A 15,042-nucleotide genomic window follows, 5' to 3' on the forward strand; every position below is an offset into this window, starting at 1 on the left:
ATACTTATCCAGAAACAAGGCTAAATATTCTCTATAGGTTTCTGAGTCTGTTAGGAATTGAAGTTCCTCAATACAGAATCCTACCATGGAAATTGACTCTTACCAGGAGAGAGTTGCTCTCTTGCTGGCTATGTCTGTTAGGATATAGGTTTGGTTTCATGTGGCAATGACCCAAGTTAACCAAGGTTTAAAGAGGATAGAAATGTGTTTCTTTCTCATGGGAAAGTCTGGAGTGATGTGGCAAGCTCTGCTCCACAAAGTCAGTAGGGACCCAAGCAGCCTTACGAGCATCCTTAGGGAGTTGCCCTTGTTCTTAGGGTCCCAGGTGGCTCACCCCCACCAGAACATGCACACATCACTTCCACCTAACACCCATGGGCTACACCTCCCAGCAGAGGAGGCTGGGTGTCTATATACTCAGATGAAAATTGGAGGTGATGGGGAGGAGTATCTACTACTATTGAGGGAAGAAAAAATAGATATTGGGGATATAACTAGCGGTCACTGCCACATTGACCCACATGTTTTGTTGTTACTGTTTTATTTTCTTGTTTATTGTTTTTTTTTCAGAGAATCACTACTTCTAATAACCTTTGGATTCTAAACTAGTTTTAGATTTACAGAAAAATTGTGAATACAGAAAGTTCTCATATACCCCACACCCAGTTTCCCCTATTGTTAACATCTTACATTAGCATGGCATGCTTGTCACAATTAATAAACCAATATTGATACATTATTATTATTATTTTTTATTTATTTATTTTTGCGGTACGCGGGCCTCTCACTGTTGTGGACTCTCCCGTTGTGGAGCACAGGCTCCGGACGTGCAGGCTCAGCGGCCATGGCTCACGGGCCCAGCCACTCCACGGCATGTGGGATCTTCCCGGACCGGGGCACGAACCAGTATCCCCTGCATCGGCAGGCGGACTCTCAACCACTGCGCCACCAGGGAAGCCCTTGAGACATTATTATTAACTGAAGTTCATACTTTATTCAGATCCCCAGAGTTTTTCCCTAATGTCCTTGTTCTCATCCAAAGTCCCATCCAGGCTGCCACATTTTGTCAAGTCATCATGCCTCTGGAGGTTCCAGTTGACTGTGACAGTTTCTCAGACATTCCTTGTTTTTGATGACCTTTGACAATTTTGATGGGGTACTGGTCAGGTATTTTTCAGGGTGTCCCACAACTGGAATTTGCCTGATGTTTTTCCCGTGTTTAGACCAGGCTTGTGTGTTCTTTGGGAGGAAGACCACAGAAGTAATGTACCATTCTCATCACATCATGGTAAGGGCACATACTTATCAGCATGTTAATAATGTGGGATTTGCCTGTCTTTCTTAATTCATGATATTGAGCATTTTCCATGCCCTTTATTGTTAAAAAAAAAAAAAGGAAAAGAAAACATGTGAGTAAAATATGCCTCTTGAAATTGTCTTCTTGAAAGGTTGCCTTCTTTGGAAATTTTTGGTCGATTTTTGACCCCCCAATTTTTTTGAGGGGAGGTGTCATTCATGGGTCTGCAATTATTGTGACTATTAAGTGACCATTAGCACTGTGTTTAAATCTGCTGTTGCAGGAAACGGCCAAAAGGCTGCAGCGTTTCTCCATTCCCAAGTCTGGTTACTAGGGCAGCAGAACCTTCCCGGAAGTCGTGTTCCTAGGTTGTAAGTTAGCCTGGAATGTGCCAGGAAAACTCCCCCTAAGTTTATGCCTCACTACTTCTTGTTCGTTTTTTTTTAAATTAATTAATTAATTTATTTATTTTTGGCTGTGTTGGGTCTTAATCACTTAGCCTAGATAGTGTTTGTCAGGTTGCTCCATTGTAAAGTTCCTCAATTTCCCCCCTTTCTATGTTGTACTGCTTAGAAGGGAGTCACTACAGGGAGCCACACTTAGGGACTGGGGAGTTCAGTTCCACCGCCTCGAAGACAGAGTATCTAGAAAATTATTTGAAATTCTTTCCACGGGAGATTTTTCTATTCTCCCCCATTTATTGTTTGAAGCTATCACTTATTTATATCAGTACGAACTCATTGATATTTATTTTATACTTCAGGTTATAATACAGTACTTCTTTTAAAATTGTGTTGCTTGACCTGTTCCAGCTTTGGCCACTAGAAGCTCTTTCAGTGGGCTCCGGTGTCCCTTGTGTTTGTTTTGTTTTGTTTTGTTTTTGTTTAAATTTCTGTGAGTGCTTCCTCACTTTCTGGAACTATAAGGTGCTTCAGGCTCATCTTATATATTTTCTGCCCCAGCCCTAGAATCAGCCATTTCTCCAAGGAGCCCTGGTTCCTTTTATTGGGGAATGGTGTTAGAAACCAAGATCTGGGCTCTAGGTATGCTCAGTGCTACTGGGTGTCCTGGTTTCTAAGCCCTTCCAGCTGACAGAGGAGGAATATATATGTATATATTAGCTCCTGAATATATGTGTATCTATAAATATTTACATAGGTAGCCATCTGTATTTCTATTAAGCCAGATACCAATGTCTCCAACTCTAATCCGTTACCATATGGGTCATTCTAGCCTCCTCCCCTGCTGATCTGTGAATCCCCATTCCAATAGTGGGAAACCTGGCTCCCACCTTCTACCATCCATTACTTAACTGTTCCATTCCAGCATGCATAGTAATATCAGGATTGTTACCCAGTGCTCCCATGGGAAGCAACTTTATCAATGAGCATGTAATGCTTATCTGCAGTTCCTTTTGCCTTTAGTCCTACAAACTCCACGCATTTCCAAAGTTACTTAGGTCAGCACTGTTTTCCCCCACCTTCTTTTTTTTCCCCCAGCTTCTTTTGTTTTTAATCTTAGATTTTCCTTTATATTCCTTTCAGAAAATGAGGTGGAGACTGTATTGTAACCCCTGAAACCAAAATTGTATTTTAAAGCAAGAGTCTCTATAGAGAGCAAACTGGAGAAAAAGACACTAAAATTGGTTTCTAGTTAAAACCATTCTTAATTCCAATTAAGCCTTCCCTTTGAAGCAGGGTGAAAGTGTAAACTCAGAGAAGTACATCAAGGTTAGCAGGAATTTCAGTGGTATGAGGTGTTTGAGCTGCCCTTTGTTCTGAGGAAGCAAGGGCAAGTTTAGCCAGTATTACTCTTCCCCCTACCAACACTGTCAGTTAAGATGAACTAGACTGTTATATTAGTAATCTTAAGGTTATGCCAAAGAAGCTCTGTTTTTAAACATGTTCCTATTCATCTAATGAATATCCTATATCTTAGACCTGCACTGTCCAATTTTGGTAGCAACTAACCACATGTAATTATTTAAATTTAAGTTAATGAAATTAAATGAAAATTTCAGTCACACTAGCCACACTTCAGGCACTCATCATGTTGGACAGTGCAGCTATAGTACTATCGTGGCAGAAAGTTCCATTGGACGGTGCTGAGTCAGACAGTGGAATCTAAAGACTGTTACAGGGAGGGGGAAGGGTAAGCTGAGATGAAGTGAGAGAGTGGCATTGACATATATACACTACCTAATGTCAAATACATAGCTAGTGGGAAGCAGCTGCATAGCACAGGGGGATAAAAGCTCGGTGCTTTGTGACCACCTAGAGAGGTGAGATAGGGAGGGTGGGAGGGAGGTACAAGAGGGAGGGGATGTGGGGATATATGTATACATATAACTGATTCACTTTGTTATACAGCAGAAACTAACATACCATTGTAAAGCAATTATACTCTTGTAAAGATGTTAAAAAATTTTTTAAATTAAAAAAATAAGTAAAGACTGTGTGTTAGAAACTGAGCTCCCTAAGATAGTGTTTCACCATCTTGAAGGTATAGTGTAAAGAATGTTAATAATGAAAAGAATTATCCTTAACCTATTAATAATTTTAGATTGCTATTTTCTTGGGAAGAGCTGCCAATATTTATCCCTTGTCCCTCCTACTTAATTTGGGTAGAAGAAGTAAGATTGGATCAAATTTTCAACACATGATGATGTTTGCTGGTAAGTTATAATTCCCTCTCTTGCTTACTCCAAGAAACAACTCACAGTGCATACACCAACTTGATTTCGGACGGAAATGATATGCTGATAATGTGAGACTCCCTTAAATATTAAAGTTGCAACCTCCAGTAGAAAATTCTTTTTAAAAGTGTGCCATTCCCTTCTATGGGGATTTTTTCATGTTCTGGTTCCAAATTCCCAGTTCGGAACTATGTCACGTGTAGTGGAGGAGGTAAAGATGATGCATTTTCACACAAAAACCTGTATGTGAATGTTTACGGCAATTTGTAATCGCCAAAACCTGGAAACAGCCCAACTGTCTGTCTTCCAGTGAGTGAGGGAATAAGCAAACTGGTACATCCATGCCATGGAATGCTCCTCAGCACTAAAAAGAACAAACTAGTGATACACACAACAACATGCATGGACGTCAGAGGCATTATGCTGAGTGAAAGAAGCCAGGCTCAAATAGTTACATACCATATGTTCCATTTACGCAACATTCTCAAAAAGACAAAAGCCCAGCGATGCAGAGCAGATCAGTGGTTGCTAGGGTTTGATAGGGTGACGAGAGGTTAGACTAAAATGAGGGTAGCACAAATGAATTTGGGAGAGGGGCAATGAAACCACTCTGTGTCTCACTTGTAGTAGTGGTCACACACCTCTATACATTTGTCAAAATTTATGGAACTGTACACCCAAAAGAGTGAACTTTAGTGTAAGTAAATTTTAAAACAGATTTCAAAAAATTGTTAAACGATCAATGCCTGTATCATCTGCTAATTCTTTTTGTATTTGTTTGTACAAATACAAAATAACATACTTTTGTATGTTAAAATATATTACGTATTTGTTCATGCTCTTCTAAGGTCTCAGAATGTGCCCTATTTCTCTGAATTTATGAAGCTCGCATTGTCCTTCCATTCCCTTGTAGGCCTTCGTGGTGCAATGGCATTTGCCTTGGCCATTCGAGATACTGCCACTTACGCCCGCCAAATGATGTTCAGCACCACACTTCTGATTGTGTTTTTTACTGTGTGGGTGTTTGGTGGTGGTACCACCGCCATGCTGTCATGCTTGCATATAAGGTAAGTAGTGAGGGGCCCTCATTTTAATATTAAAATATAATATGGGTTGTTTTAATCATGAGACAATTTTGAGCTTTGACAGGTCTCTAATATTTCGTTTCTTTTAAAAAGTATATAACATGTAGTACAGAAAAAAATAGAAAACATGCAAAAGAAGAATAAAAACTGTTGTTAACACTTTTGAGGGATGTCTTGCTAGACCTCTTGCTGTGCTTTACATATTTTTTTAACAAAAAGGGGCAACACTTCAGGTACTCTTGTAAACTGATTTTTAAATGTAATATAGCATAGACATTTATGTTAGTAAATATCATTATTTTAGTGGCTGCATATATTATAATTTATTAACCAAATCCCTACCATTGGACTTTTGTATTGTTTCTAGGATTTTGCTGTTATGGCTAACAATTGAGGATTTTGCTCTTACTGAGTGTGAACGTTTGTAAATGCATACACCATTGTGCACTTATCAATTTCCTTAGGATGCATTCCTAAAAAGTGGAATTGCTTGGTCAAGGGATATGCCTCTATTTAAGGTTTATGATCCGTATTACCAGACCGGATCAAAAATCTTCTTATATTTGCAGTATATGAGGCAGTCCGGTTTATCCCAACCCCAATCACAACTGGATATTGTCATTCTTTCTCATCTTCATGATCAGCATGGTTCCTGACCTGACAATCCAAGGCCAAGGTTGTGACGTCTTAGTCTTGAATGTACACTAGTTAATGTATTCAATTGGAAAGCTCCCTTGTATCTCAAGAGTTCTGCCTTTGTTTCCATGGGTATAGCAGTGTATGTTGCTAAAGCCTTCGTAGATTTTACTTCTGTGTTTGGCTGTAACTTCATAGACCTTAAGAGCTACTGAGCTTCCAGCATGTGTAAGGTTCATTAGAAAAAACAGTATTTCACATCTTATAGAATCTGTTCTCCATTTTTTTTCATTCTATTATGCCTTTCTCTTAACACTCTAAATTGCAGCCGGCGCTCAGGCTTTGAACGTTGTTACTGCCTTTCTCTCCCTTTACTGTTCAAATCCCTTTCTTACAATTCCTGTGCTGTTATTGTAGATAATTGAAAATACACCAAAATAATGTTCTTGTAACCCTGATTATTACTTCAGGGAGGACCTGGCATTTGTTGAGCATCTACTATGTGCTAGGCATTGTGCTAGGTACATTTTACGTATTTGTCTAATGACAATCGCTCCATTTACAAGTGAGGAAATAGAGGCTTAGAAAGTTTCTAAGTTATTCAAGGTCATACATATCATTAAGTGGTGGACAGAGGAGCCTCCAGTCTCACTTAATTTCTCCTAGAATGCTGCATCAAGAAATGAGGGTGGTCCATTTTTGAAGGATTAAACTCCTTTTTTTCCTCAAGAGCTTGTAAATGAAGGCTCTTCCTTATTCTACTAAGAACAACAAAATTAAATGTGAGATAATTTAGGAAAAATAACAGTCTTAAGTGGAGTCTCAGTGTTTAAGTAGAATCAGTTCTCTTCCCTAACTGCCTTCCACGTAAACCAAACCAAATACCCACACTTACCCCCCGCCAAAAAAACCCCCACAAAAACCTACCTATTCACATAAAGTCGAATCTACCTCACCAGCTTTGCAAGCTTTTTGGCTCCATCTTGCCTGTCCTGTAGCATAGTTTGGCATTCAGTTGTATCCATTACTTTACAGTCTTAGGTTAACTCTTGTTACTGTTGTTGCTGTTTGGGGGGGGTTTTTTGGCCTCTTTTCAAACAGAGACTGGAATTTAAGTTTTTCTTACCTCCCCCCAAATTTGTCTAGTACAACTGTGAGGATACTAAAAAGTCCTCCAGGTTTAAAATTCATGCAGGATCAGACCTGACTTTGAGTTCTTGCCCCTTCGTTTAGTAATTCTGTGATCCTGAGCAAGTTCTTTAACATTTCTCAGCCTCAGGTTCCCTGTTTGTGACGTGTGTAACAGTACCTCCCTCCCAGGGTTGTTGTAAGGATTCAGTGAGCTAATTAATGTCTGTAAAGCCTTTTATTCATTCATTCGATAAATACTGATTGAGAACCAACTATGTGCCATGGTTCTCTAACTTAGTGGTTCTCAACTGGGGGTGATCCCCCCCGCCAGGGACATTTGGCAGTGCCTGGAGACATTTTTGATTGTCACAATCTAAGAGGGGAGGCCAAGGATGCTGCTGAACGTCCTCCAGTGCCCAGAGCAGCCCTCACAACAAAGAATGATCTGGACCAAGATGTTGGTAATGCGAAGGTTAAGAGACCCTGGTGTGGAGAGGTGCAGTGGTAGTAATAAGAGAGAAGAGGTCCCTGGTCTCATAATGTCTATACTGTGGTGGAAGAAGACAGATAGTAAGCTGGCAAGTAAATAAATGAAGATGACAATTTTAGATGATGTTAAATGCTATGATGGCAAACAAGGTACTATGATAGTAGCTGGGGATAGATGTATTTTATAGGTGGAGATCAAGAAAGGTCTCTCTGAGGTTAGATTTGAGCTCAGTCTACCTGAATGACAAGATGATGCCAGTTAAATGGTGAGCAGGAGGAAGAGCAGTCCAGGCAGAGGGGAGAGCATGTGCAAAGGCCCTGAGGTAGGCACAAATGTAGCCTATTGAATGGAAAGGAACAAAGCCCACCTAGCTGGACTACAGTGACTGAAGGGTAGGTAGGAAACGAGGTGGGCAAGATCCTTTAGGGGCAGGGGTTGGCAAACGTGTCCTGTAAAGGGCCAGAGAGTAATATTTTAGGCTTTGAAGGCTGTATGGCCTCTGTCTCAGCTACTCAACTCCAGCGTGAAAGTCCCATAGACAATATGTGAATCAGTTGCCGTGGCTGTGTTCCCACAAGACTTTATTCACAAAAGCGGGAGGTGCACCGAATTGGCCTGTGGGCTGTAGTTTGTGGACCCCTGCTATCGGGTCCTGTAGGACACGGTAAGGAGTTTGGATTTTAAAATCGAAATTGGCAATCTTGTAGGATTTGAAAGCAAGAAAGTGACATGATCTGTCCTGTTGCGTGGACAACGGCTCCTCAGTGAGTGAGAGCCAGCCAGCTCTTCGTAGGTCCTTTCGCATAGTCTGTGACAGTCACCTTTGGCTCCTTGTCATTTACCACACATACTTTGCATTTCTCCATCTCCAAACCTTTGCTCACACTGTTGCCTCTGCCTGAAATTCTCTTTCACTCCCAGGAGATGGCACAGCTCAAACGCCTCCTCCTTTTGCCCTCTTCTTTTCTCTCAGCACCACTCTTCCGTCTGCATGGAGTACCTCTGTTACAGTACGTGTTTTGGTCAGCCTTGTAATAATGATATTGTTATAAGAGCTGCCATTTAGAGAATGTTAGTGATGTATGGGACACTGTTTTAAAATCTTTAGACACATTTTCTTGTTTGATCCTTGCAGCGACTCTGTGTGGGGTCTGTCATCCCCATTTTCCAGGTGATCGAACTGCGGTTCATAGGGCTGCATAACTTGACTGAATTCAAACAGCTAGAAAGGAGATGAGGTCAGATTAGAACCCAGCCCTCCTGGATTGCAAAGCCCTTAGGGATTATGCTCTAGTTGTATCTGTCTCCCCCACTAGTCTGTGAGCTCCTTGAGGGCAGAGCCGTGTCTAATTCATGTCTATGCCCTGTGCTTAGCACAGTGCCTGGCAGATAATAACTGCTCTGAGAAATTTTATTACCTTGAATTGGCCTCCAGTACTGTTCCATCTGAGAATTACAAATGTGCTGTCTTCAGGGGGCTTTCCTGGTGGTGCAGTGATTAAGAATCTGCCTGCCGAGCTTCCCTGGTGGCGCAGTGGTTGAGAGTCCGCCTGCCGATGCAGGGGACACGGGTTCGTGCCCCGGTCTGGGAAGATCCCACATGCCGCGGAGCAGCTAGGCCCATGAGCCATGGCGTCTGGAGCCTGTGCTCCGCAATGGGAGAGGCCACAGCAGTGAGAGGCCCGCATACTGCAAAAAAAAAAAAAAAAAAAGAATCTGCCTGCCAATGCAAGGGACACAGGTTCAAGCCCTGGCCCGGGAAGATCCCACATGCCGTGGAGCAACTAAGCCTGTGCGCCACAACTACTGAGCCTGAGCTCTAGAGCCCGCAAGCCACAACTACTGAGCCCACGTGCCACAACTACTGAAGCCTACACGCCTAGAGCCCGTGCTCCACAGCAAGAGAAGCCACGACAATGAGAAGCCCACGCACCGCAACAGAGTAGCCCCCGCTCACCCCAGCTAGAGAAAGCCTGCACACAGCAACGAAGACCCAATGCAGCCAATAAATAAATAAATAAATAAAATTTATTTAAAAAACCAGAAAAACAAAAAAACCCAAATGTGCTGTCTTCAAGACCACTAGATGTCACTTGAGATACACAAATGTGATTAGAGTTTAATCTGGCTAAGAAGATATTAAACAGCTTCTGGCCATCTTAACAAGGAAGAAATGAGCGTTTCTTTCAATTCTGAAGCTGGTCGTGGCCATCTGTTTTCAAGTCTTTGGCCCTGATTCACTTGCCTTCCAGATAAGGTCGTGCATCATTTTCCTCCCTTCGGTGTTACTGGGCTGCTCCTGCTACAGCTTCTCACACTGCTATTTTTACTGTGTTGTCTGTAGTAGTGACCTTAATCGATAAACATTTGAGCACCTATTGTGTGTCAGGTACTGTGCTAGACTCTGGGGATACGGAGATGAATTGGGACATGGCCTTTATCCTCAAGGAGCTCACAGTCTTTTGGGGGAGACTGACCGGTAAATAACTATACTGTGCTAAGTATTATAATAAAGGAATCTAGAAAGTGCTGTAAAAGCACAAAGGAAAAGTCCCGCCTGAAGGGGCCATAGAATGGTTCCTTTGGAACTTGAAAAAGGAGGACAAAAAAATAAATAAGGGACAGTACATTTCCGATAGAGGGAACACCATGAGCGGAGGCGTGGAAGCTCAGGGGAGGACAGGATTTGGGGAGAGGAGCAGTCGGTCTGGCTAACAGCGGGTATGTGGGCGAGGATGAGGGGAAAGCTAGGTTGGAGCAGCGGGGGAGGCTAGCTTGTAGAGTCTTGCATGCCACACAAAGGACTTTAGACTTGACCCTCTGGGTTGCAAGCTGCTCTCAGAGTCTTTTGTCCAGGGAACAAGCCAGTGAGTTAGTTCTCTGCTTTAGATGGCTAACTCTAGAGGAGAGCCTGGCAGCTGGGCAACCTTACAGCCAGTTGCTCCAGACCCCACGAGTCAGAATGAGGCCCGAGCTTGAGCAGTTGGAAAGGAGAGAAGACCTGAGAAACAGTTTAGGGGAAGAATGAGCGGGGTTGGTGAGTGCTCGTGCTGAGGGGGTAGAGGAGTCAAAGAGAGCTTCTTCATAATGAAGCTGTTCCCTGGGATACGGAAAGCAGATAAGAAAGAATTCTGAAGAACCAAGGCTAATGTCTGTCCATTAGCCTATGGGAAAACCCCTGTAATTGGACCCTCTCTGCAGTCATAAGAGGATGTTGCCGTGAGAGCCAAGAGGTCCGAAAACATGCAGCTCCCTCCTGGAACTGCATTGGGCCAGCCTTGTTTTTGGAACTACGTTGTAGTTCTTATTCAACCACTGGGGCAATGCTGCTTTCCCTGACTCCTGCTTGTAGTGGACTTACAGAAGAAAAAGTTCTTTTTCTGAAACTGGTAAGTGGGATTGGATTGCAGGAAGAGAATATTAGTAGACCCTGCTTGCCTTAGGGTCCAAGCCGTGCTAAGGAGAGTGGTGGGAGCCAAAAGTCTACGTCACCAGCCATCGAGAAGCACGAAAATATTAAGGATTCCATAGCTTCTGCGTTGAGAAAAGTAGTTGCCTGACAGTGCCCATATGTGAATAGACAATTTTTCTTTTGACTGCAAGATCTCATTTTCCTTTTGTGTTTCTCCTTTAGGGTTGGTGTTGATTCAGACCAAGAACATTTGGTAAATATGCATTTGTGTTGTCTCTGGCATTTCTGTCAAATGTGTAGCCGCTTGGAAAGAAAACAAATCTACTGTAGACTTCATGTCACTATTATTTAGATCCTGTCCTATTTGCATCAGCTTTTAACTGACATCATTCCTGGCTTTTCTCACTGCTCGCTAGAGACAAAACTGAATTTTAGGCAGCGTGTGGTTATCAAGGGTGACAGCTCTCCTATCTTTGGGCCAACCTGGGCTTTGGCCACAGACGAGAGCAGTCCCTTAAGTGCTCCTGGGTTTTCAAGTGACTGCTCTGGCACGGGGAGCCTTTTTCCACTTTGGTTTGCGCATGAAGGCTTGTCTCTGATGTAAGCCCCACTCCAGCTGCTCTTCCTGTGTAACTTTCAAATTGGATGACCAGCAGCTGCCCTTGAGAACTGCCCAGAAGCGTTGGACTCTTCAGCCAGTCTTTCCTGCCTGTTCAGGAGAATGTGCTTTCTTACCCCGTGCCTCAGCCTTGCCCATGTTTCCTTGCTTACTTCCATGTGTCACTTTCTCAGTTGTTCCTCTGAACCTGAACCTGGTAGACTGAATGCAGTATGACTCAGTGCCTTCCCTAGACTGACCACCCTTTTCTGGTATTTTCCCGCCACTTGTTAATGCTTTCTGAGCACCACTGACTATATGCCTCTGCCCTAGACATGAGATGGGGAATCACAGAAATGAGGTTTTTGAAGATGGAAAGCATCTCTTTAAAAACACAGTTCTTTTTCTTGTCTGAAACAAGCCCTGGTTTATTTGTTTTCAGAGTGTAGTTTAAAAATGTTTTTTATCAGATTCATTTCCTGAATGCTAATTTTGCTAGCTATTGAGTGCTGAGTGTGTACGTGACATAGTAAGTACTTGCCCCTTTTGTGGTCAGAACCCTAAAGTATAATTTCATGGGCTTGCACTATTTGTACAACAAGGCTGGATAAATTCCCATGACGGTGAGCTGCTGGGGTGCTTTCCAAGGGGCAATAGCTCCTCAGTGCCTCCACCCCCACGGCCAAACAAGAAGAGTTACCAAACAGGCCCTCGGACAAGTGCTTGATCACCATCTGCGAAAGTCTCCACTTGCTATGTCCCCTCTGTCGCCACAGAGGACAAATGGAAATGGAGTGACAGGGAGAGAGCCAGGTAGGTGAGTAGCAGCTGTGACATCCAGGAAAAAAAATCTCATTTTTACCTTGCCCTCAAAACCGTATGGATGCCTTGGCTCAGTATATTGTTTACTCAGTATTTCGAGTGTCCACTGGGAAGCCCAGAGGAAGATTTTAGTAACTACGGAGCGTGTGGGAGTTGGGTGTACAGGTGCTCATGTGGTGAGAGGATCATGTGAGATTTACAGATTCGTCGCTCTTCAAAAAGCGGAGACATACAAACCAATGCCTCCTGATGTGAAAGGAAATATGGGTGATTCTCCACTCTTGTAAGCCCATACAGTGTTCTCAAACATTTTTATATTGTCTATGTTTTGATACATGTTGAGAGGAAGATTCATTTATTTCGAAGACCAGGAAGAACAGGAACCAAAAGCCAGAATCTAAACTCCGTACTCTTCGATAGTCCCGGAAACATAGAACATTCATGATGGATAGAGCCTTCGAGTAACATTGTATACATGAAAAAACTCCGCTGGAGAGAGGGAAAGGGAGTTGCCCAACTAGTTCGTGTCAGAGCCGAGAGGAACCAGGTGGCCTAACAGCGCCACTGCTGGCCGACCGCATCATATTACACATAAGGACCCAGTTGATGTTTTGGGGGAGCTGTTTTTGAAGCTGCTTGCTGTTACTTTTCCCTCCTACCCAGTCAGGCTTAACATGGAATTTCCCTACTTACTTACATTTTGCTAGTGTTCTAAGAACATAGTAGCAACTTTGAAAATGCCAGTTAACTTTGGGACCCATGACAACTCCCAGAGATCGGGATGTTGATGGGATGTTTTCTACTTAAGGTGCAGTTCACATGGGTGTAAGCCTTTCAGATTTAGGGGATGGATTATCCCACACTGATTTTTTTAAATGCCAGTAGACTCATAAATCAGTAAGCAGCCTGAGTAATAGAAGTGTTCAGAAAAACACTTCAATTTTTTATTCCCAAGCTGCAGTGTACAAGCTATTAAATGTCTCATGTTACCCATGTTGGAGAGTATCTCGTATGCGGTAGGCTATGTTCCTGATTCTACAAAGAAATGACTCTTAACTAAATGTGTTTTTATCTTTGTGTATGTATTGATTTATAATCTATTTGCAGGGTATTCCTGAAAGTGAAAGAAGAACTACCAAAGCAGAGAGTGCCTGGCTTTTCCGGATATGGTATAACTTTGATCATAAGTATCCTTAACTGAGAAAAAAAATGGCAGTGTGGACGTGGACGCTAGAGTTTAATGGAACAACGGTTTTGACCACTCTCTTCCTGAACTGGAATATAAAACCTGCCTTTGGTCTTCCCTTTCCCCTTCAGTGTAGTAGAGAAGGTTACCAGAGGAAACCCACACAGATGAATCCTCTGAAAACCCATGGAACCAGTAAGGACTGGTTATTGCAGAAGCTTGCTGTATGCAGGGACTCAGGAGCCCTTATGATAGACTTGTTTTGATATATAGGTTTATTTATTGAGCAAACTTTAATATTTATTGTCCTTTAGCTAATCGAGTGAATGCCGCAAAAGGGATTTGTTGGTGTTTGTCCGTGTGCTTGTTAGAGTAAAAGAGGAAAGACTGCCTTAGGAAAAAACATGAGAATGAGAAATTCAGTGATGCTAGGTACCGCAGTAGTCAGCGATGTCGTTTTTTCTCTGACCTTTCCACAGACTGGGAGATTCTCCTCTCCATTCAGAATGCCAGTGCTTCATTGTTTACCAATTTCCTTCTTGTCCTATCGTAACAGTCTTCTTCATAGCTATACTTTGGGTCGGGCTATATATAATAACCTGTTTAAATCATGCCTTTTAAAAAACATTTTATCACTCACTATTTATTAAAATTAATTTCTTATTTGAAAGTTGAACTAGAAAAAGGGACCATGGAGTTCTTTCTGGCTGAGACTTATCAGTAAGGGAATCAAAACCTGGTTTATGTTCCATTGAAGCAAATTTGGGACAACCATGTAAAATGTTTTTCCCTTGCTTTTGACTTTCTGATCAAAACCTTCTATGTTTACAAAAAATGCGCTTGACAATTATCATTAGAAGCTACTATTTACTATATTCTGTTTGCTAGATTTTTACATTCACTTTTTACGAGGACTCAAAATTAATATACGGGAACATGAATACTCGCTTATCTATGGTATTAAGACTCCTATTAGAGGGAGAGAGATCCTGGCTCCTTAAAATTGTTTAATGAGGGCTTCCCTGGTGGCACAGTGGTTGAGAGTCCACCTGCCGATGCGGGGGACACGGGTTCATGCCCTGGTCCGGGAAGATCCCACATGCCGCGGAGCAGCTGGGCCTGTGAGCCATGGCCACTGAGCCTGCGCGTCCAGAGCCTGTGCTCCGCAATGGGAGAGGCCACAACAGTGAGAGGCCTGCGTACCGCAAAAAAAAAAAAAAAAAAATTGTTTAATGATTATGTCATTACTTTTGGCTCCATTATCAGCATTTTGGGTATAAGCCACTCCCATATCTCTTGGGATTTTTTTCATCCTTCTGATTTAACAAAAATTGTTTAGTTTTTCCTTCATAAATGTTTTGTATATTTTCTGCATAATATACAAAATAATTAAATGATCCTAATGTAGAGAAAGAGTAGAATAATATTTTTTTATATTCTTATAGAAGTGACCACCAAGAATTGTTTGACTCAGTACTACTAGACTAAGACTTGGTAATTTTAATACCTAGTGCCCTAGTATAATTAATCATTCATCATTCTAGATTTCAGTTCCTTTGTGCAGTCCGTTTGTTCATTTGTTATAATTGAGATATAACTTAAATACAGTAATGTATACAAATCTTAAGGGTACGGCTTAATGAATTTTGACTTATGTATACACCTGTGTGCCTGCCACCCATATAAAGAT

At 42.2% G+C, this 15,042-nt stretch overlaps 1 protein-coding gene across 1 annotated transcript in view; it reads left to right on the forward strand.

Moving 5' to 3' along the window:
* The window catches only part of SLC9A6 (solute carrier family 9 member A6), a gene marked incomplete at its 5' end in the record, with an annotated part of 52,371 nt that overhangs the window by 26,951 nt on the left and 10,378 nt on the right, over nt 1-15,042 (forward strand). Inside the window, 4 exons of the mRNA XM_082680814.1 lie at nt 3,860-3,971; nt 4,906-5,059; nt 10,969-10,999; nt 13,274-13,353. Coding sequence (XP_082536940.1) covers nt 3,860-3,971; nt 4,906-5,059; nt 10,969-10,999; nt 13,274-13,353 — 377 coding nt within the window. The remainder of the gene's footprint in view (nt 1-3,859; nt 3,972-4,905; nt 5,060-10,968; nt 11,000-13,273; nt 13,354-15,042) is intronic.

The sequence above is a fragment of the Grampus griseus genome (genome assembly GCF_964374135.1).
Source record: "Grampus griseus genome assembly, chromosome: X".
Classification (NCBI taxonomy): Eukaryota; Metazoa; Chordata; class Mammalia; order Artiodactyla; family Delphinidae; genus Grampus; species Grampus griseus.